The sequence below is a fragment of the Pseudozyma flocculosa genome (genome assembly GCF_000417875.1).
Source record: "Pseudozyma flocculosa PF-1 unplaced genomic scaffold scaffold00003, whole genome shotgun sequence".
NCBI classification, from domain to species: domain Eukaryota; kingdom Fungi; phylum Basidiomycota; class Ustilaginomycetes; order Ustilaginales; family Ustilaginaceae; genus Pseudozyma; species Pseudozyma flocculosa.
Window position 1 is genome coordinate 539,738 of NW_006920871.1, and position 22,272 is coordinate 562,009.

At 65.2% G+C, this 22,272-nt stretch overlaps 5 protein-coding genes across 5 annotated transcripts; 2 read left to right on the forward strand and 3 right to left on the reverse strand.

Moving 5' to 3' along the window:
- Window positions 1–390: 390 nt before the first annotated feature.
- Window positions 391–1,982, reverse strand: PFL1_01300 (uncharacterized protein; the record flags this gene model as incomplete). Its single annotated transcript, XM_007878803.1, has 2 exons — window positions 391–1,250; window positions 1,376–1,982. 2 exons carry the CDS (start codon window positions 1,980–1,982, stop codon window positions 391–393), a joined length of 1,467 nt encoding a protein of 488 aa, XP_007876994.1.
- A 936-nt stretch (window positions 1,983–2,918) lies between these two features.
- On the reverse strand, window positions 2,919–5,336 carry PFL1_01301 (uncharacterized protein; the record flags this gene model as incomplete). Its single annotated transcript, XM_007878804.1, has 1 exon — window positions 2,919–5,336. One exon carries the CDS (start codon window positions 5,334–5,336, stop codon window positions 2,919–2,921), a length of 2,418 nt encoding a protein of 805 aa, XP_007876995.1.
- Window positions 5,337–11,382: 6,046 nt separating this feature from the next.
- PFL1_01302 (uncharacterized protein) lies at window positions 11,383–15,107 on the forward strand (the record flags this gene model as incomplete). Its single annotated transcript, XM_007878805.1, has 4 exons — window positions 11,383–11,463; window positions 11,573–13,752; window positions 13,866–14,329; window positions 14,431–15,107. 4 exons carry the CDS (start codon window positions 11,383–11,385, stop codon window positions 15,105–15,107), a joined length of 3,402 nt encoding a protein of 1,133 aa, XP_007876996.1.
- A 507-nt stretch (window positions 15,108–15,614) lies between these two features.
- PFL1_01303 (uncharacterized protein) lies at window positions 15,615–18,267 on the forward strand (the record flags this gene model as incomplete). Its single annotated transcript, XM_007878806.1, has 5 exons — window positions 15,615–16,128; window positions 16,223–16,823; window positions 16,939–17,902; window positions 17,989–18,118; window positions 18,254–18,267. The coding sequence occupies 5 exons, from the start codon at window positions 15,615–15,617 to the stop codon at window positions 18,265–18,267; spliced, it is 2,223 nt and encodes a 740-aa protein (XP_007876997.1).
- A 164-nt stretch (window positions 18,268–18,431) lies between these two features.
- On the reverse strand, window positions 18,432–21,075 carry PFL1_01304 (uncharacterized protein; the record flags this gene model as incomplete). The annotated part of the gene is made up of 2 exons (XM_007878807.1): window positions 18,432–20,729; window positions 21,022–21,075. The coding sequence occupies 2 exons, from the start codon at window positions 21,073–21,075 to the stop codon at window positions 18,432–18,434; spliced, it is 2,352 nt and encodes a 783-aa protein (XP_007876998.1).
- Between the last annotated feature and the right edge of the window lie 1,197 nt (window positions 21,076–22,272).

Sequence of the window (22,272 nt, forward strand, 5' to 3'; positions counted from 1 at the left end):
ACACTGTACATGCACCCCTGTGGCCTCCCTTCAGACCGCTGCTGCAGAGCATCACAGGGGCCAAGCATGGACTGCTGCAATCACCTTGCTCTCCCGACTTCGTGATGCACCACCAGGCTTCATGCTTGCAGCTGCAACTGATGCGGTCCATGAAACACTGCAGTCGCACAGGCCGCAGTGAGCTGGGGCCGCTGCATCATCAGTTGAAATCCCCCGCGCCTGAGAGGTTTGCTCGCAACAAGGTTGCGTCAGCCCTATCAAAAAGTTCACGCCCTCAGGCCCTTCAAAGCGATCTCCCTCAACCCATTCAAAATGTCCATTCGTTTCCGTCAAGGCGAGTGCGACGGCCGGCGGCTATTCTACACATCCAGCTGGGCCGGTGCGTTCGGCCTAGGGCTCGATGTTCTGGCTCTTGTCGAGGGTGACGCCGTTGAACCTCTCGAGGCCCTCGCCGTTGTAGGTGAGGCGAGCGCTGAGCTCGATGTCGACGCCGTCGACGACGGTGGCGCCGGCGTTTTGGAGCCAGCGCTTCTGCTGGGCGAGGAGGTCGCGCCTCGAGGTGGCCGGGTCGTCGCTGCCGGTGCCGGGTGCGTTTTTGAGCGGGCTGAACTCCTCGTTCCTGGCGACCTCGTGGACGGCGAGGCGGTCGCAGAAGGGGAAGACGTCAAAGACAAAGAGCTCGAGCTTCATGCCGTTGGGCGCCGAGGGCTTGACGGGCTCGCCCGAGGCCAGGTCGACGGTGGGGATCTTTTTGCGGGCGATGTGGAAGGCCATCTGCGCCTCGAAGCTGGGCACCTCGGCGGCGAGGAACGACGTCGTGTAAAAGTGGTTGGCGATGTTGGCGGCGCGGAAGGCGAGCTCGCCCGATGCGTCGCGCGCCTCGCTCAGCTGCTGCGGCAGCTCCGAGTACTCGACGACGCCAAACTTGCCGTCGCGCAGCGCCACGACGCCGACCGACTCTGCCGGGTCCGTCTTCTTGACCACCTTGACGCCCGCCTGGACGCCCTGCTGCAGGTTGACGCCGATAAAGACGGGGTCGCCCACCTTGACGAGGCAGTTGTCGACGCCGTACGCGTGCAGGTACTGGATGCCGCGCCTCTCGAGGTCCGAGATGACCGTGTCCGGCTTGCCGGCCGTGTAGGGCGTGCGGAGCGCGCGGTAGAGGCCGCCGTTGCCGTCGGGCGCCGTGGCCACCTTGTGCTGGCTCTCGAGCAGGATCTTGCCGTCGAGCGAGAGGCACGGCAGCGTCCCTGCGGGCGGGTTGGGCGGAGAGGAGGCACGGGGCGGGGGCGAAAGAGGCAGGAGGAGCGCGTCAGATCGATGCAACGCCAGCTTGCCCTCACCATGGCCCGGCTGGGCGGGGCTCGCAACTCACCCTGCTCAAAGAAGACGACATTCTCCTGCTTGAGGCCGAAGAAGTCGTGCTTCTTGAAAAAGTCCTCGGTGTCGCGTCGGGTGGGGCCCGAGGTCATGATGTACCACGGGACGACGACGACGTCTTGGCCGCCACGAGCCGCGAGCCTCTGCAGGGTGAGGATGCGTTCCGCCTGGAGCTGGAAGAGGCTCTTGTGGCTGGGCAGACCGATGTCGTAGCATCCCTTGGGAGCGCTGGAGCCGAGGCGGGTGCCCTGTCCGCCGGCCATAAGGAGCACGCCGACCTTGCCCTGTGCGATGGCGTCCAGGCCGAGCTTGCGCAGCTGCTCGACCTCGGCGGCGTCGGCCTCGCCCTCGATGGTCGACTGGACGCTCGAGGCCGGCGGCGGGTCGATCCTGGCCGACTTGCCGGACCTCGCCTCGTCGTCTGCCTGGATGGCCGTCTTGAAGACCTGGTTGACTCGCTCCACGTCGAGCGCGTCGAGCTGGGCAGCCAGGCTGGCCTGCTGGTCGGCCGTCAGCTTGTCCCAGAAGGTGAAGAGGTGCGACTGCCCCGCGGCCTCGTAGCGCGCCCGGAGCGCGGTGATGTCGATGGGCGCCGAGGACATCGTCGTGGGCGGTGGCGGTGGCTAGTTGCGTGTGCGGTGGCCGGTGGTCGGCGAAGGGGGGATGGTAGGAGGATGGCAGGGGGCGTGGGCAGGTGATGGAACGGCAGGGGGATCGTTGTTTGTCGCTCCCTGCTGCTTGCTTCTTCCAAGCCTGGTCGCCTGTGTGCACGGCGGCCTGTGTTGGTCTCTCCTGACCAGCTCGACCCGTCCCGAGGGCACGGGGCGCACGCACCCACGCCTGCCTCGAGCCCCTCTGCCCCGTGTGAATTTCGATGGGCGTCTGTGCGTGCGTGCGAGCAGCACCCGGCGGCAGGGTCCTCCTCCCTCCCTCGATCTGCTCTCGGTCGTGCACGTACCACGCAAAAGGCAACGGCAAGGGTGCGCGACGGTTCTATGGCCAGGTCAACGAACACACAAAGGGCATGCTAGCAAAGGGACATTGTACAGCGAGCCGACTAGTGTACAGACAGAGGAGAAAGAGAGAGGGCGTGGAAGAGAAGGGAAAAGGAGCCGGAGACGGAGAGGTGGACTCCGAGAGCAGCCGGGACGGTGACGGGGAGGGAGGCAACGAGCGGGGAGCGGGGGGCGGAGGCCGGCAGGGTGCGCTGCCAGCGGACAGCCGGGGACAGGAAGAAGAAGCGAACATGGGCGCGGATGAGATGCGATGCGGCAAAGGGGCCAGGGCGGATCGTGTATGTGAATGCCGGGTGGCCGCCAATGATGCCATGAAGGGAGCGACAGAGACAAAGGCGCTGGCGGAGGTATTAGACGAGGCGGCAGGGAAAGCGCGATTAGCAGGAGGCGAGGCGGGGCGGAGCGTCGGAGGGTTGTAGGGATGCGTGGCAGAGCGAAAGGCGGCTCGGGCGTGCGCTGGTCTTGCGGACGGGATGCGAGCCACGCATGCGACCCAGCTCGCGGTGCGGCGTCCGGAGACGGCTAGAGCCTGATCGGAGCCTCGCCGCGGGCGCGGCGCCATCGGTTGGTGGCGCGGAGGATCTTCTCGTCGACGAGCGAGGGGTACTTTTCAAAGAAGCTCTCGCGCAGCTCGAAGCCCTCCTGGTCGAAGACGTCGCCGGCGGGCGTCCAGATGCGCAAGGATCGCACCACCTCGACGAAAAAGTCGTCGAGGAAGCGCTGCGCCGGCCGGCCCATCTTGACCGAGCCCTTGGGCTTCTCGGTGAAGCCGTACCTGTAGACGCGATTGCGGTCCGGGATGACGACGGCGTTCTTGGGGTCCAGCTCGTCCTCGGGCGTCCAGGTCGACATGTCCGAGATGATGGCGGTGCGCTGCTGCATCTTGCCCGCGTAGACCTCGGGGTGCGTCGAGGCCGGCGAGTAGGCACGCTCCTCTTCCGTGATCCGGGCGCCGTCGGGCACGTCCTCGATGCCCTCGAGCTTGTGAAAGGCCTCGATGATCGTGAGCAGCTTGTCGCGCATCGAGGGAAACGGGATCACGGCGATCTCGACCGGGTGGAACCCGATGCGCAGCTGGTTCTCAGTCGGCATGAGGTTCTGCGGCAGGACCAGCTCGGGCTTGGCCTCATCCAGCGGATCGCCCTTGAACCGCGGCAGCTCGTCCGGCCCGCCCAGCAGGAACGGCGCGGCGCGCGCGGCGCGAAGGTTGACGATGCCCGACTTGAGCGAGGTGGTGAAGGGCAGCACCAGGCTAAAGTAGAGCCGGCAGACCTTGTACAGCACCAGCTCGGGCACCACGACCAGCGAGGTAAACGACTTGGACGACTCGTGGTGGCTGATGCCCAGCTCCCACACATTCTTCCTCTGCGGCTGTGCGCCGCGGCCGTTGCGAACCGGCCCGCTGGACTTGGCCACCTGGTTGTCTGTCTCGGCCGGGATCTCGGCGGCCTCGCCGTAAGCGCTGTGCGAGATCGCCACGTCCGACGTCTGCGCAGCCTCACCCTCGGCCTCGCGCGGATCGTAAACGTCGAGCTCGTTGAATACCTCTTGGGCCTCGGACTTTTGCTCGGGGAAGCGGTGCCCGATCAGCTCGTTGAAGCCCTGCTCCGCCGAGCTGTCCTCGAGGTGCGGCTCGATAACGTCGAGGAAGATGGCGCCGGAGAACTTGGAGCTGAGGCCCTTGCCGGCCTTGTCCTTCTTGGCGCTGGCGAGCGCCTTGCGCAGCGCCGCGTTCTCGGCTTCGAGCATCTCGAGGCGGTCCTGCCTACGCTTGCGCGATTCGCGCTGCGAGGCCTTGTTCCTCTCTCGCCGCTCGACGCTCGTCTTGAAAGTCTGCTGTTGCTGTTGCTGCTGTTGCTGCTGGTGCTTGAGCTGCTGCTGCTGCCTCGTAAGAGCGGGAGCAGCAGCCTGCGACGACGAGGCGTAGTGGACGCTCGACGATCGACCATGCGGCATCGCCATGTCGGTCGAGGAGACTGACGTGACGCTGGGGGCCGCGTTGATGCTCGATGCCATCCAGGCGTCGACGTTGGCCAGTGCCGGGCCGGAGACCTGCAGTGCCGGCTCACCAAACATCGAATTCCTCGGGAGGCCTTGCGATTCCGGGCTGGACCCGAGACGGCCGTTGGAGCTGGTGGGAGAGGCCGAGGAGCCAGCAAAAGTAGGTTCCGAGGCCGTCATCTCGGGGCCGCCGCTGCCGAACGAGGTAGACCCGAGCGGCGCGCGGTCCATGCCGACGTCAACAGACCGGCGCGACGGCAGAGGGGCGACTGAGACGGGCGCTCCCAGCGCGGCCGAGGGCACGGGCTGCGAGATGGGGATGGGGACGCCGGCCATGGCCTGGGACAGAGGGTAGGACGTCGTGTTGGCCATGACGCTCGAGTCTGAGATGAAAGAGTTGGAGCTGGCGTCGACCAGAGCAGTGTTGCCATCGTGGTGGAGGCCGCCGAGAGGCCCGCTCAGCGCACCGGGGGTCTGCGAGGAAGGAGCGACATGGCTGCCACTGCCAAAGGCATCTAGCGTCGATGTGCCGGATGCCGCGGGCGGGTGGGACAGCTTTGCAGCGTGTTCAAAGGCCCAGCCAGGGTGCTGAGAACCTAGTGCGGAGCCAGACTTGTCAAGCGTCGACGTCGAGCCGATGATGCCAGACGCCTCGAGCCCGGCATCGGCAGTACGGTACTGGTAGTTATCAGACACGTCGTGGGCGTGGTGGTGTTGGTGCTGCTGCTGCTGCTGCTGCTGCTGCTGCTGGGGCTTGACGACGAATTGAAACTGCTGCTGGATGCTGGGACGGCCGGGGTTGCCGAGGTTGGGACTGCCGACGTGGTACTGCATGGGTAGGCCAGCGCTCTGGGCGTAGGCATGGGCGTTGGGCGAGAAGTGGGACCTCTCGGCGGGCTCGTTCCAGAGGTGCGACATCGCTGCGGAGCCGTGGGCCATGCCAGCCGGCGGAAGAGGTGGCAAGGGGGCGAGCGTCGGAAGGCGGTGGTCGCACGGTTGGCAGAGGACGAGGACGAGGCCGAGACCGAGTAGCGCCGGTGTCCGAGGCCTATTAATCTGCAGTGCCGCAGGACACTACTAGGGAGACGAAGGCGTCGAATGCGCGGCGAGCTGCCCGTCGCAAGTCACGGTTAGCGGGCAGAAGCTGCAAGGCCCGGTCCGGAAGGTGTGGTCGGCAAGGCCGAGGAAGAACGGTGGCTCAGCGGCGTTCGAGGAGAAGGCTACCGTAGCGCCGGTCGGGGAAGAGGGCGGGGGAAAGGTTTTGGATCGTGGCGGTAGTGTGGCGTCGGCGATGGTATTGGTGTTGGTGGCTGGAAGGCAGAGTTTAACGCTCACAGCCAGGCCAGGACCCGACGGCTTCTCGTGACGGTCGTGGATCGGAGGTGGCGGGCTTAAGGACGGACTCTGGGCGATTCAGAGGGGTCGAGGTAGAGAGAGAGGTCGCCAAGAGGTCCAATGATGGGAGAGGGTGGCGGATGCGATGGTGCGGAGGGTCGCGCTGATGAAGACCAGGTGGGCGTAGGGACGAGTTGGTTGGGACGAAGAGCGAGAGATGGCGTGGAGGGTCGTGTAGTAAAAGCGGGGGGCGACGGAAGGCAAGCAAGCTGAGGGCCCTCGAGGCTAAGGCCGGGCGGTGGTGGTCAAGGGCGGCGGCGAGGGCCAAACCAGAGGCAGCAGGCAGCGCGGCGAGGGCGGGAGGCGGGCTGTGGGAAAAGTGCCAGGCAGGAAGCACGCGGGCGGGCGAGAGGGCGGGCGGGCAGCTGAGGCCACAGAAGAGTCTAAGCGTGCGAGCGGGGCGCAAGAAAGCGACGCAGGAGGGCGGCAGGCCGGCCAGCAGGCGAAAGCAAGGCACCAGGCCCCAGGCAGGCGAGGTCAGCGCAGGCAAGAAGAGCCAGGCAGGTCACTTTCTAGGGTTGCGCGCGACACGCCCCAGGGCCACACTCTGCTGACCGAAAAAGGCAGGCAGCTGCAGGGCCAGGCCAGGCCGGCCAAGCAGCCAAACGGGGGCTGGGCTGCGCTGTGCAGGAGAGCGAGCGAGCTGGCGAGGCGGGGAAGGCTGCGTTCCGAAGAGATGCTGCTGCTTCTCTTGCTGATGGCAGGGCTGGTCACGTTTGATCTTTTGCTCGACACGACGAGAAGGCGACGATAGGCGACGATGGCTGTGATGGTGTTGGGTGTATGGAAAAGGAGAAGGACTGCATGTGCTCTGGTCGACCATACCCTCCGACCCTCCTTCTAAACAGATCTCGCACCACCCTGCCTCGACCCTAAGACCTCGCGTCGCCCACTGTGGACGAGCCATCTGCTCTTGGAGGCCACCCTGGTGGTCGTCTTTCGGACCACATACCGACAGCTCAGAGGCAGTGTTCCGCCAAACCGCTTGCGATGCGGCGGTAAAAGTCATCGGGCCCTCCCGTACTGTAGCGAGGAGGCAGGGTCGGGCGGCTCCCGGCCTTGAGCCCTCGTCTCTGGTCGCCGTCCGCTCCGCTGGCCGGCTCTCGAGGAGCAAACAGGCTCGGATCGGAGCCCAAGATGCAAGACGGTTAGCCTCAGAGTTGCTCGCCCCTCCGGCCGGACAGACCGTACGGACGTGCTGGAAGGCCAAGAGGCGAGGGAGATGCATCGCTCTGACTGCGCCTCTCCCAGCCCACGCCAGTGGCCAGCACGACGGCCTTGTTGAAGGCCGGCTTGCTGCTTGCTTTGTTGCCGTCGAGGTCTGTGCCTCGCCGCGCCGCATCCCGCCACACTCGATCCGCCGACCGCGACTTCCCTACTTAGCGTCGGTGCGATGCAGAGCGAAGCTCGGCTGGCCGTCAAGGAGCAAGAGGACCAGCGTCCGTTCTGCTGCTAACTAGGCTGCGATTCACAGCAGCGTGCACATACACAGGCAGGTGGACAGCGAGCAGCCGCCGTTTGTCAACCAGTTCACGCCGTGCAGCCTCCGACAAGGGGGGCCAACTCCCAAACGGAAAGAATGCGGCACGAAGGCGGCGAGCACGGCATGGAAGCAGGCAGGTGCGGATGCTGAGATCCTCTTCGTATGCTTGGCGGGCCTCTCTGCCAGAGAGGTGTGCGGTTGCGGACGCCGTGAGGGGCCCCTGCCGAGCGCTGCGAGGCCTTCGGAGTACTGGTAGTAGGCAGGTGGTGAGGCGACTCTCTCGGTGGCGAGGCGACGAGCTGCTATGTAAATTGCGCCCTCGACGGGCATGAGGCCCAGACCTCGGCACCCGCTGGTGAGGTGCCGTCCAGATGGGCTCCAGCAGCACCACCGTACGCGTCGGGTGCACCTAGAGTGGTGGTGACTGAGGACGGAACGGCGGCTGCTATGGAAACCCGCCGCGGCCGGTGCGGGTTCCAGGCAGCGGAACGAAGGAAGAGAAGCAGAGAGGCTAGGGCAGCGGCAGAGCGGCCGTTGTACAGCTGCTTGGCTTGTTGCCCGGCCTACGGTTCGCCCCAGAGGCTGGGCTTGCCGGCTTGTCCCCTCTCTCTCTACTCTCGAGAACCCTTCCAGGCGCCGCAAGACGCCGCCGTTGCCGAAGCGAGCGAAACCACCGGCCTCCCCTCGATGGTTATGTTCGATCCCTACTTTGGCGAAGGCCGCAGCCGCAAGCGACGGCGCCGACTGCGCAAACAGGCCGGATGGCAGGCGGAAAGAAGGGCTTGGACCACCAGGCAGAGCCCTTCCGTGGCCGGGCATGGGCAGGCTAGGCTGTGGTGTGCCTACCGTCCAGCATCGAGGCTCGATGTGCCGTCGTCCGCCGGCTGGCCTGGCCTGGAGCCTACCGGGCCCTGCCGGACTGCCGGCCGCCGCAGCGATGGGCAGGCAAGGAAGCGCCTGGTGGCCGCGAAGGCTGCACCGTTTACTTCTTCTTAGCCGCCTTCTCTGCGGCCTTGGTGGTCTTGCCACCCTTGGCAGTCTTGTCGACCGACTTGATGACGCCGACGGCGACCGTCTGGCGCATGTCGCGGACGGCGAAGCGGCCGAGGGGGGCCAAGGGGGGGACGCGTTGAACTGTCCGATTTTTCGACGCACATGGGCCCTTGGTGGGGGATCATCTTGACCATGGCCAGGCGCCAGCCACTGCCAGACAGCCAAAAAAACCTCGTTTGAAGCCCAACCTTCGTCTCTTCTGCCTTGCTTGACAGCTACCGGCACCCACGACAGCGAGGAGCACTTCGATCAAGCACGTAGCGTGAGGTGCAATTGCCAGCCAGCGGTGCAGGGCGAGGCAAGGATGAGCACCGTGCCTACACCTGGGCGAAAGTACAGTTCCACCGACGAGGGCAAAGGGACATCGAAAGGAAGATGGGCACCGGTGCAGTCACAGCGGCAGGCCTCGACGAGGACAAAAGAGTACGTGCGGATCTTCCGAGGGTCTCACACCTTGTCGCAAGCAGGATCCAAAGGTCTAGAAGCCGCTCTGTTTGGCCTTGATCGCACGGCAGCCGGCCTCGACGGTGGTCTCCATCTGCGAAAACGGTCTGTATCTCCCGGTACAGTCGTCGACCATCGCCTGGAGCTCTTCGCCACTCTGTGCTCTGGGTCAGACTGCGCAAGAACGCGTTCTCTCTTCTCGCCTAAGGCTAGGGCCGGCACCAGGCCAAGACAGTATGACGGCATCAACCGGCTGCGGCGCCGACGAATCAATCTCGCTTGCCCTTTGTCGCTCGAGCGATACGCCACCGCTTCCATGGCACCGTACTTCCTCGTTATCCGGATTGTCAAACAGCCGTGTGCTTCGTGCCCTGGAGCGAGAGACAGGCTCAGTCGGAAGTCGTGCACCGCTACTACTGTAACGATATTGTCGTGTTGGGTCTAGCTGCGAGGCCGTCGTAGTGCGGTCGCTGATCGTTGCCTGACTCACCCTGCGCAGTTCGGACGGGAACGCATGGTCGGACCTGCGTCGCTGGTGAAGGCACCGCTGCCCAGCAGGCAGGCCTTCTTCCATCACAATGGCGGTGCATCAATCGCCAAGATCCGCTCGGCCAGGCTAGGGTCCTCGTCGGCGGCATAACGACCTGGCAGCGTTGGGACATGGGCGACGCAGCATTGCCAGGGCAAAGGAGAGAGATGGCTTCCTGCAGTGCTGAATGGCGCCTCCGCTGTGAGCCATCCGCACTCTTGCGCAGCGCGCACGGTCCGAGCATGACTTGCGACAAGCAGTGCACGAGCTCCGACCTTCGAGAAGCCCTCTCGGGAGCGCCCCTGAAGGATTGCCAGTGCCAGCCTCGGCCAACGTACGTCTGTGTGTACTTACATCGGAAACAAGGCTGGCCACTCTAACCCCTGCCTCTTGGCGCACAGATGTGCCGGTCGATTGGTCGGGCCGAGCGGGAAGGTACCGACTCGATGCGATGCTGCCTCAAGTTGTTGTCCATGATCTGACCACGCAACCGTACTGTGGCGCCGGCCGGAACGGCAAGCGGGGCTGAGTCGATGCTCAGTGCCACAGATCCCGATCGCCGATCGCGCCTTTGGACAGGCGCAAGGGGCCCTCGACGGGTCGTCGACCAGCAGCTCTGATAGTCAGCATGCCTATAGATATGAAGGCCTTCGGGCATCGCGCGAACTCATCAGCAAGTACGGTAGGTGCCATCCGCGAAGGCAAGTCCACACGACGTTGCGTTACGGAACGTGTCTTCGTTGGTCGATGCCTACCTGTCGACCTTTCGGGTAAGTTAGTCATGGGTAAGACAACTGTTCAGCTTGCTGCTTGTGTCTCTGCTTGCCACCCTTGGCGCAATCTCGGAAGATGCTGTCAACTTGGCAGGGACCGCCACCATGGCGTGCTCGGCACACAACTGAAGGGGTTTCGCCCCGCGACGGTTCCCGACACGCTTTCAACAGCGAACAGGCCCGGAGCTAAGTTCCACGGTGGGCTCGACGCACCACCGGTAGGCTTCGCTCGGCAAGCCTTCCGAAGCGGCGGGAAACGCGGAGCTTTCTACCGATCCGCCGCAGCGTGCCAGTCCGCACGGCGCCATCGGACCGTCTGGTAGGCGCGGGACCGGTGGTTCGGGACGAGGGAGGCAGCATTCGAGGTTGCCCCGCGTCGGCCAACGCCAACTACTTAGCCCGCCTAGCCTGCTTGCTTGAGCTTCAGCCCGTGAGGCGCCGCTCACCGCACGAAATCGGATCAGCCCCTGGATACCTACAGTAGGTGCCTACACAACACTCACCGCCATCGAGGGGACCGGAGGTTTCCTGCCGATATGGGTCAGGAAGCGGTCGCGGCGTCTTGCCGGCGAGTAGGCCGCCAGCTCCGCCGGGCTTCCTAGGTATCCCGCAGCAGCTCCCAGGCTTGCTACTTACGTTTTACCGCTACCCGAGCGAAGCCACCTCGATGGAAGAAGCGGGCCGAGGGGGCTCTCGTCGCCGGGCCGAGCGATATGCAAACAAAGAGAGGACGCGCTTTCGTGCTTTCAAGCCTCGTTGCGGCGGTCGAGGTCCTTGATCCGAGATCGCCCGTCTTGTTCAATCTATAGAAATGCGAATCGCCTGTTCAGCCTCGACGGGACCAAGGCAACGTGCGCAGATGTACATCGCCGAGGCGACCTTCGAGTCGTTGGCGTCTCTGGCTCGGATGAGCATGGCGTGGCGCAGGCTGGGTCCTGACTGAAGGAATTCACCGGTAGAAACGGCGTGGTCGTCCCTGGGAAGGTGGCTGTGAAGAAAAGGCTGAATCTTGGCCAGCCCCGGTCAGCTACTGTACTGTACCTGGCCTGCCAGGCAGGTTGGCGGCTACTGTACCTGGTTGAGCATGGGAAGGTCGAAGAGGGCGACCCGGCCGGCAGCCAGACTTGGCTCTTGTGGAGTTTGTCGCCTGTCCAGGCCGACTCCCGAGGCAGCCATGCGGCGGACCGACCAGACCAACACGACATTCCCTCCGCCGCGACACCACCATCGCTCCTGACCGCTTGACGCCTCGACCGCGACGCCCGGCAGCACGGATCATCGGATCCCAGAGAAGAGGGCACGTAAACCATGGCGGCAGACACCGACTACGCGAGCAAGGTCGCATCCCTTCTTTCGCAATGCCTCGCGCGCAGGATAGAGCCGAGCAAGGTACGTCGGCCCCTTGGCCTCACCTGGGCGCCATGCTGCCTCGTTGCAGGGCTGACCCCCCTAGACGACGTGCGCTGCCGTCCATTCATCTCTTGCTGCATCGAGCTAGTTCCTGGCCTTTGCACACCAAGCGAAACGCAGATCATCCCCGCCGGCCGATGACCCCGACCCGCTGACGGCCGTCCTCGTATCGAGGCTGCTGTCGTCCAGCGTCGTGGATCCGCTACTGTCCGACTACCTTCGACAGGCCATCTACGGGGCAACGGCGCAGTCAGGGACCTCGTCGGACGAAGGCCCAATATGCAATGCTCTCGACGTCACCTTGACGCTGCTGGCTCACAGCTGGTCGCAGGTCCGGGCCGGTCAACGCATCGAGGCGCTCTTATCCGTGCTCGAGTGCGTGTCCGAGATCGTCGGCCAGGGCTTCATGATGCTGTTCAGCACGCCTGGTGCTTTCAGACCAGACTCTGTCGCCTTTCGCCAGAAGATCGCGGCCACGTTTCGACAGCCGCAGCAGCAGGCCGCCGCCGAGGACAGGCCGGACGCGGAGCCAGCGGCATCGCAGTCGGCCCCCATCGACGAGCACCAGGCCGCGCTGGGCTACCTCAGCATCAACATGCTGCTCGTGCAGCTGGCGTCGACGGCCAAGGTCGCCTCGCCGCACAACCTTCTGGCGCCCCGGATTGGCATGGCCCTATTGACGCACTCGGCACTGCCCCTCCTCTCTGGCCTGCAGGAAGGCCTCTGCTCCGTGCAGACGGCCGGAGAGCCATCTTCGACGTTCTCTTCTCAGGCTGCTGCCGCGGGTGCGTCGGTCAGGCAGATCGTCGAGCTCATCGAGACCACTCTATCCACGCTCAACCCGACGTGGGAAGCGGAGATCTCCTTGCTCAAAGAGCTCGGCGGGCAGCTCGACAAGCTCAGTCGCCTCTTTGATTCAAGCTCAGGCGGAGGCGCTCTGGACGGCACGCTGGCAAAGATGCTGGGCGAGGGTGGAGCTCTCGTCTCCGGCAAGCAGCCTGCCTGGGATCACTTCATCGATGTCGCGGCGCTCTCGCAGGCAGGCGAGCAGGCGCAGCAACACCCCTCCACTCAGCCGGAGGTCGCTCTGCTGCTTCGCCGCCTGGTCGACTCCAATATGTCCTGGCCTTGCAAAATGGAAGCGGTCCAGATGTTGCTTTTGGCCCGACGCGAGCAGGCGGCACCCTCGGTGACGCTCGACCAGTCACTCACGGCCTTCTACTTCGAGCTACTCTCGGCAGCCGCGGAAGCATGCTCCATCGTCGTCGAGACCCCCTCGGCTCTCAAAGGCTCGGCCGAGACGTACTCGACCCTGTGGCGCAACGCCTTGTGCGGCCTGATGCCCGAAGTGCTTGCGCAGATCGAGCAGTGGCTCGATTCGGGCTGCGCAATCGCGCTGAAGGGCGAGAGGTGCATGCCGCCCCACGCCCGGGTGGAGTCGGCGCTCAAGGCGCTGCTCATCACGTCCTCGGACAAGCTGGAGGGCTGCGAATCGACCGGGACAGCTGCGGCGGCAGCCACCCACGACGGCGACGCGAGGATGGACAACATGCTTGATTCGGTCGTGGGGGCCGAGACCCCGACGCATCAGCCGGTGCGGGCCTGGCTGCTCCGATCGTTGATCGAGAGCGCCCTTGCCCGGCCAGAGGCGATCACGGACGAATTCCCGGGAGGCCACAAGCTGGCGGAAGAGGTGCAGTCGCTCAGCCAGTCTCTCCGCATGGATGCTCAGCTCGAAGGGCTCGACATCGCATCGTCTCTGGAGAACAAGCTGGCGTCCGACGACCTGACCGAACTTCTCGACAAGGTCTGTCGCGACCCAGGCGTACACCACGCCTTCTCGCAGCAGCTGTTGCAGCAGCTCCACTACTGGCTCGAGGCGCAGGACTACGACTCGGTCTCGCGCTGCTGCAAGGCGCTTCTGGCCAACCTGCCGGCCCTCGACACCCTGACGCTCTACTTTGATCCGGCCGAGCTCGCCACTATGCTGGCGTCGCTGCTGGATCGAGGCGATGTCGGCCAAGCGAGCGATGAGCCATCGACGCTGTGCAACATCCTCTTGCTCCTTCAGCTCGTCTGTCAGCGGTACAGCGTCGCAGCCGACGCCGTGGTCCCGTCGGACAACAGAGACTCTTTCTTCGCCCGTTTCCTTCGGGCGTCGTCCGTCGTCTACCGGCTCGCGGACCTGGCGCCCGACGAACGCTCGCTCGTCGGCAGGTGGATATCGGCGCTGTTTGACAACGAGGGTATCTCGGACGAGCTCACACGGTGAGTCGCCACCCTCGCACGCTACTGCGTCGCCGCCTTGTTTTCGTCGCTGATCACGCTTCCTCTTGCCTCCCGCTAAATCTTGCGCCTTCCCTGGTCGAATCTTCTGGCAGCGACTCTTCTCCGCGAGCATTGCTGCGGCTCGCCCCGACCCTCTTCTCGCAGTCGATCAATGCGTGCAATTCGGGCATCATCGATCTTGAAACCCTGCGCGGCGGCCTTTCGTACTTCCTGCAGGATCTGCTGAGCTACACCTTGCCGGCGGCGATGCGGTGGCTTCTGCAAGAGGTGCAGCGCGTGCCGCTGCTCCCGCTCCTGTCTCGGTCGTCGACGTCGGAAGAGGTCCTGCTCAGCAGCGGCCTCGGCAGGGATGCGACGTCGAGGACCGTCCACCTGGCCGTCGTACAGCTCATCCTCGGCTCTGAGACATGCCCGCCGGCGGTGCGCCACACTGTCGCCGCCGATTTTGAGCGCTTCCTCGCTCAGCCTGACCTGGCCAGGTCCCTAAAGGGAACCGACGGCTTCGACCTTGGCTCGCTCAAATCCGGGATGGAAGGTTTCGGCATGACGTCTGGCGGTGAGTATTGGGTCGGTGCTAGCATTGACCTCGTATGGCTCTGACCGGCCGTGTCCCCCTCTTTCTTCTGATCGACACCTTGCCGCGGCACTCTTCTGCAGGTCTGGCCAAGGCTTCCGTCTGGTTGAGGACGCAACTGGGATCTCTAGCGACGTCGAGGCTGCTGCTGACCGTCGAGCCTGCCAGCTCTTTGCAGCAGTGGGGCGCCGAGGCTGCGGCGTCAGGGGTCTTGCAGCAGATGGGCGCAAACAGGAGCGCCGAGAGCATCCAAGCGCTGTCCATGCTCCTCGCCCTTGCGTCGACCGGCGATGCCAAGGCGATTCCCTACGCTTCGGTCATACCTCTGCTCGCTGTGCTGCAGCACGTCGACCTCGGTGCGGTAGAGGACAAGGAGAGCGTCGTGGCGGTTGCCCAGGTGGTCGGACTCTCGATGGTGCTGCTGCGCAGCCTCGCCTCGGTCCAGACGACGCGAGTGACGGACATGGAGGCGATGGTGGACGCCGGGGAGCCAGCCGTGCCATTGTCGACGCAGTCGCCGACGCCCGCGAGCCGGATCGTCGACCAGCTGGCGAGCCTCGTGATGCTCAAGCTCGCGCGGCTGTCCCAGTCGAGGGGCGACCTGTGCAAGGCCTTTGTGGATGCGCTGCGCAACGCCAAGGCCGAGGTCGAGGAGCCAGCGTTGCAGCCGGTGCTGCGCGTCCTCGAGACGGTGGCGCCGCTGGTCGTCGGCCAGGTCTCGCAACCGGCCTCGAGCCGTACGGCGGTCACGGCATCATGAACCGCGTCGCCGTTTCGAGGTTCTAGAGTGAAGAGTGTCACATTTGCGACGCAATAAGAAAGGGGGCGACCCTCTGCGAGCTACGCACTGACACCTTATCCCGACTGAGAGGGATTCAGACCGCGCACCGGCCCCGGACGTGGCGACATGAGAGGAAGGCTGAGCTGGCAGCCGGTGCTCCACTTTGGATTCTTATTTTTCGGAGGGGAGCGGGGGTCGACGTGCTTTTTTTCCCCTGCCGGACCGCGCCCGAGTGTGGCCCGAGGCCCGCCCTTTGGTCAGCTTGGCCAGCCAGCGTGCACGCCCCCACCTCGCCATTCATTCCTTTCTCTCGCACCAACTCAACCCTTCCGCCCAAACGCCACCCTTCGCCACACCGCCTCTTCGACGTTCTGACCGCCACTGAACAGCACTCGCTGCTTCCAGGCCATTCCTCCGCCTGTTCCTGCCTAGCACCATCCGCCCTCACGCGCGCCAGAAGAAGAGCCTCTAGCCAGCCGGACCACCATGGCCCCACCGGCGGCGGCCACCGTCGAGGACTTCGACGACGACGACCCGTATGCACCATACAGGCCGTCGTCACAGGATTCCAGCTCGACAACGTCTTCTGGTCCACAGTCGAGTCCCGACTCGGCATCACCACGCTCCGACACACGTCCCTCGGCGTCTTCCGCCTCCGCCTCCGCCTCACATTCTCCGCCGTCTTCGTCAAGAACCCCAGCGTCTTCAGGCGCCCAACGACCGGCAGAATCCTCGCGATCCAGTCGCGACCCTGAGTCCGGCACCCAGCGCAGCAGGACCAGTGCACCGCCCGCCGCTTCTCAAGACGATGGCGAAGAGGATGACGAGCCTCTGTTCGGGGGTCGGCCGTTCCGAGACGCACACGACCCGACCAAGGCAGGGCCCTCGCATACCTCTGACCCGGTCCAGGACGCGGACAAGGAAGGCCTCTATGCCCTCCTCAACGTGGACAAGGAGGCGACAGAAGAGCAGATCAAGGACGCCTACCGATCCCTGGCTGGTGAGTCTATCAGCGGCGCAATACGCTGCTCAGGATAGTCTGTCGTCTCCGCTGACGCAACGCTAGCGGCATGACGCTCCCTTCCCGGCTGCAGTCGTGCTACATCCTGACAAGCATCAGGACGCCGTCCGCAAGGCGGCTGCCGAGTCGCGCTTCCGCGAGGTCCAGCGCGCCTACGAGACCCTCATCGATCGCGAGAAGCGCGCCGTGTACGACCACTTTGGCGAGGAAGGCCTCAAGTCGTCCTGGACCGTCTCGCTGCGCGGCCGCACCCCCGCAGAGATGCAGGCCGAGTTTGAGCGGGAGTCGCGGCGCCGGCAAGCTGCCGATGCCGAAAACCTCGTCAAGTCCAAGGGTGACTTTACCGCCCACATCGATGCCACCGCCCTCTTTGCTCGGCCAGAGCGGATCCCAAGGCCCAAGGGGAGGTTCGGCCCGGTGACGCTCGAGGAGCGCATCAATCGGGTCGGCTGCACGCAGCTGATTGGCAAGCACGGCTTCGACACGCAGGTGACCAACACGACGTCGCTCAACCTCTCCGGCCAGATGGTCAGTCGGGGCGGCATGGGAGGCGGCAATCTCGTCGGCACTGTCAAGGCACATTGGAGTCCCAGGCTGTTCTCGGAGGTCACGATGACGTTTATCCGGCCACACATCCTCACCACAAAGGGGCAGTACACGCTCGATCAGAACTCGTGAGTATCTCGTCGGAACCGCTCCGCTCCGTGCCTCGCCTCGATGGTTCTAGTTGCGCTGGGCATACTGACCATTTCTCGAACCCGCATTCCCCGCGGCTTGTTTCCCGTACAGGTTCTTCACCTGGCAGAGCACGCTGCAGACGCTTGCCTCGCCGCCAACGCTCAATCTCACCTACGGTCAGCGGCTCTCGTCCAAGTCAATGCTGACGGGCTTCACGTCGATCCGCTCGGGCACCTACACTGTCGGGCCATGGGGCAAGTCGCTGTCGCCCCGAGCCATGTTCCGGCGTGAGCCCCCCGTCGCCTCAGTGGGGCTGACGAAGCAGGTGGGCGAGGGCAAGGGCTGGACGGTGCAGACGTCGATTTCCGAGGTGGACCAGAGCATCGGCGCCGACTGGGCGACAAAGGTGCTGGGAGGCGTCAAGGTGCGCGTCGGCTTCAACCTCGGGACCGGCTCGGGCCTCTCGGCCTTCACCAATGGCGAGCGACGGCTGACCGAGGCGGTGCGGCTGAGCCTGGGCCTCAACTTTGGCGTGCCAGGCGGCGTGACGCTGCGGGTGCGCGTCAACCGACTGGGGCAGAAGGTCATGGTGCCGATCCAGCTCTCGTCCGAGTTCCGGAGCGACCTCGTCATCCTCTTTGCGGCGCTGCCCGCGGCAGGGTACACGGCGCTGCACCACCTCTACCTGCAGCCGCGCAAGCGGCGCCGGATCACGGACAAGCTGGCGCACCTGCGGCGCGACCACGCCGAGGTCATCCTGCAGCGGCGCACCGCCGCCATCGAGGCGTGCGAGGTGCTGCGCGACCAGGCCCTGAAAAAGGCCGAGGCCGAGATGCGCAAGGGCGGACTGGTCATTGTCGAGGCCTGGTACGGGAGGAGGGAGGCGTTCCCACCGCCCCTCGAGGGGAGCGAAGAGGAGCTGGGGCAGGTGTGGAAGAGGGAGAGGGAACACAGCACCGTACCCGCCGCGGTGCTGGACGGTACCGTGCCGGATGAGGTGGTGTGGGATGTCAGGATCCCGCTCCAGGCTCTCGTCAACAAGGGCCAGATTGTCGTGCCAGGCGGAAGACCAAAGGTAAGTCCCTTTCCCGGCCCTTTCTCGTCATCGTCCCGTCGCTCATCCTTGCCCGCCCTCCGCCTCGCCCGCCCTCCGCCGCGCAGTCCAACATCCTCGGCTTCCACGACCCAGTCATGGGCGAAAAGAAGCACCTCAAGGTACGCTACCTCTTCCGCGGCCAGCTCCACGAGACATGCATCGAGGACGCATCGCCCCTCGCCGCGCCGCTACGAGGTACGTCGATGTGTGCGGGGGAAACCCTCCCCCCGTGACGGGGTTTTGCAAGCAGAGGTGACGGAAATGCTGATCATTGCCTCTGGATGCTTGGCCCCGCTGCCTCCCCGCCCTTTCCTCGTAACACACACCTAGCCCACCAACTCTGAACACGAACATGTCTGGTCCGCTCCGCGGCGCCTCGTTCGTCGGCCTGCGCTACCGACGCTGCACGAATCTCGATCCCTGCTCATCCCCCCAACTCCGCTCCGCTCCCTCGTCTGCCGTCTGGTCCTGGTCCCGGTTCTGTTGCCGCTTCCGACGCCGACGCCGCTCAATCCCTGAGCGGCCGAGCGCCGCCGACGACGCGGCCGCGCACAAAGACGGTGCCGATGTTGCGGTCGTCGCCGGTAAAGAGCCACTTTTCAAAGACGTCGGCCAGCGCGTCGTCCTCTTCGACAAAGCAGCCCGGGTTGCCCGTGTAGCCGCTGGGCCCCCACTGCGACGTCGTGTGGACGAGGAGCGCGTCAAACTCCTTGCCCGGGTCCAGGCTGCCAATCTTGGACGCCATCGAGCACACCTCGGCACCGCCGAGCGTCGCCAGGTAGAAGAGCGTCGCGATCGTCAGGGGACCCTTGGTGAAGTCCTCCGGTGGCGGTGCCGGGGCGGCCGCCGCCGCAGCTGCGGCGACGGTGGCCGAGGCCGCGTCCTGCTGCTGCTGGTGTGCGGTGGCGGCGGCCGACACCGAGTCGGTCGACGTCGATTGCGACATGGCCGTCGCGCCGGCCGCCGTCGTCGAGGTGACGGGCGTGTTGCTCCCCGTCCCTGCCAGCGACGAGGGCTGCGTCTTGCGGGGCTTGTACTGGCCCTGCACCGGCGGCCGCGGGTACCTGCCGTCGATGTTGGCCTCGTCCGTCTTCCTGTTGGGCAGGTCGATTTCGAGCCTCTGCTTGTCCTCGGCCGCCTTGCGCTGCAGCTCCTCGTCGCTGGCCTTTTGGAAGGCCAGCACCTTTGCCACGACGCTCGCCTCCCGGATCGCCGACAGCATGCCGAGGCCGAAGCCTCCGGAGACGTCGGTGCCCAGGCCGACCTTGATGCCCATGTTGAGCATCTCGCCGACGCGCGAGGCGCCGCTGCGGAGGTTGAGGTTGCTCGTGGGGCAGTGCGAGATGCCGCAGCGGCGCTTCTTGATGATCTCGAGCTCTTCCGAATCGATGTGGATGGCGTGGGCGAGGATCGTCCGGGGCCCTAGCAGGCTGTAGTGGTCGTAGACCGACGTGTAGGTCTTGGCAAAGGGGAAGAGCTGCTTGGTAAAGGTGATCTCGCCCTCGTTTTCGCTCAGATGGGTCTGGACCCGCAGCGTCGGGTCGCGCGACAGCAGCGCCGAGATGCCCGTCAGCATCGCGTCCGTGCAGCTGATGGCGAAGCGCGGCGTGAGGATGGGCTGGACCAGCGCGTTGGCCAGCTCGCGCTCCCGCACGCGCGACGGCGTCGAGCTGCCGCTGGCGCTCCTCATGCTCGTGTTGCTCGGCGTGCGGTGGGCCACGGGGCCGGGTCGGGCCACTGGCTTGAGGGCAAGCCGCTGCGATGTCGGGCTGCCACCGGACTCGGACGCGGGCTTGCTGCCCGGCGACATGATCTCGTCGACCGTGGCGCTGAGCCTGGCGATGCTGGCGTCCATCTCCGGCGACATGCCAGAGACGGCGTCGGCGGGGCTCATGCGGGGAGACGAGACATCCGGCGGCTGGCCGTAGGGCCGCAGGCTGCGGGTGAAGCGGATGAACTCCTTGGTGTCCTCGATCGAGGTCGAGGCGTTCTTCTCGACGTAGTCGATGGGCGAGTTGCGGTCCATCTGGCACTTGCCGACAAAGGCGCGCTGGCCTCGTTCGTTGCAGATCTCGGCCAGGATCTTGGACGCCTCGAGGTGGAGCGTGGCGTAGTAGCACGCGGTGGTGGTGCCCGAGTCGATGAGGCGCTGGACGACGGACTCGTACGTCTTCCGCGCGTACCTCGGGTCCTCGAACCGCCTCTCTCGCGGGAAGGTGACGTGCTGGAGCCAGTCGAGCAGCTCATACTGCTGGCCGAGGCCAATGTTGGGGACCTGACAGGCGTGGGTGTGGGTATCGATGAATCCTGGGCAGATGAAGCTGCCGGGAGGGACGCGGACGAGCTTGTACTGCTTGTACCTCCAGCCGTGCTTCTCGACGACCTTCTTGACGAGCGCCTGCTCCTGCTTGGCCGACTCGCTGAGGCCGGCCGTCTGGGATTGTTGGGCGACGGCGGGCGGCGGCATCTCGAGTTTCGAGAGCGCCGGCGCATCGGGCAGACCGGCGGTGCTCGCCTGGCCGGGAATGGCGATGGGCGTCGAGGATCGGTCCTCTCCCTGCGAGGCCGTGGACGCGGTCGAGGTCTCGGACGGGCTCGGAGCGGCCTGTTGGAGCTTCTCTTGCGCCTCGAGCAGGTCGAGATCCTCGACGAAGCGGATCACACCCCCGCTGCCAACGCCGAGGATAGCGCGTTCGATGATGCGCAGGTCGTTGACGCCTTTGGAAGAGATGACGGCTCCGATGAAGACCCTGCGCGGGAGGAGGTTGGGTGCAGGCATGGCTGGTCTGAAGTTTTCCGAGGCCGACTGCGAGACGGGTCGGCGACATCGAGGCGGGCAGCAGAGGAGATGATAAGAGGCAGCAAGGGCGTCAGCAATTGCCCTCCTTTCGCATCGGGGCGTCGCGGGGGGAGAGACGCGGAGAGCGGCCCGGCTTGCCCCGTCGAGAGTCAGCCGCAATGCAGCGAGCGATGCTTCGGCGAGAGCGCCCCGCCGGGAGGCATCGCGAGGCCTGAATACGTCGTTGCAGACGGCCCGAGTTCAAGCAGCTCGAGCCGTGTTGGAGCCGCATCGGACCAGGGTGTCTGTCTGTACTCACGCAGCCATGCTGTTGCGTCCCGGAATGGGAATAGCAGTCGTGGTGCGACTGCATCGTGGTGTCGATGAGGATGGGGGTCCGACTGGCTCAGACAGCGGGGAGGGGGAGCCGGCGGTGGGTTCTGGCTGCTGCTCGTCGACTATCGGCGAGGGCTTGGGTCCGTGCGAATCCTAGTCGGAAGATACCTCGACGGGCGAGGGAGGGATCGGGGCGACGAGGAATGAAGCGCTGCACGTGTGCGACGCGGACGGGCGAGCGAGAGGGTGCAGAACGATGGCGATGCTGAGGTCGCAACGTGTGGTGCCAAGAGAGATGGCTCGAGTGGGGGGACCGAGAGAGAAGGGGGCAGGGACCACCTCCTTAGTCTTGCTCTCTGGGGTGAGGGAAATAAAAATTGGGCGCAGGCGGGGCTGGGCGAGGCCAGGCGAGGCGTGGCGTGGCGTGGTGGGGGCCAGGCTAGCGCGCGTGTTGGGGCCGACCCTTCTGATTTTTAGGCTTTGACCCGAGACGGCTTCGGTCCTGGCCCGATGGAGAAGAGAGCTGGCTGGCTGGCTCAAGCTGGCGGAAAGGTGAGGTCGATGGATAGCAGCTCTCTGGCAGCTACAGTGCGGGCAGAGGCAAGGCAGGGGTCAGGAAGGGATTCGAGGGGCTCCTCTTCCCCACACGCTCCCCGCCGAGCCGCCATTTTTGTATGGCCCGGAGCGAGGGCGACGAGGAGCGAGTCACGGTCCAGCCAGAGGGTCGCAGCAAAGGCGAAAGCCACGGCCAAGTCCGAAGCACGAAGGAAAATGGCGAGGAAAATGCGCGCTCGCGGGGGCCCTGGCCGAGGCAGGCCTTTCTGGCTGGGGCAAAGAAGAAACGACGGATGGGCCCTGCCCGCATCGCGCAGCCTTGCTTTGTGGTCGGGCTCCACGTTCCGCGCTGCCGGCCCCGACTGGGGCGCCGCCATGTCGCCGTGCATGCATCCTCATCCTCTTTGGCTCGAGCGAGCAGGCCGGAGATGGCCGATGGATCCGTCGAGATCCCTCCGATGAGATGTGAGCGATCGCTGCGCTCCAACCTGTGGCCCGCGAGGCTGCCGAACGATGCGCCGGCAGCGCTCAGCTTCGCCTTCCAGCGGAAGACAAGAAGTGCGGCTTCCAGCAACAAGACACACATCGGGCCCCGGTGTGCACAGCGCACGCACACAACCTTATCGACAGGCCTTTCCAGACGTCTGCTAGCATGCGATGCTACATGGCCACAGCCCTG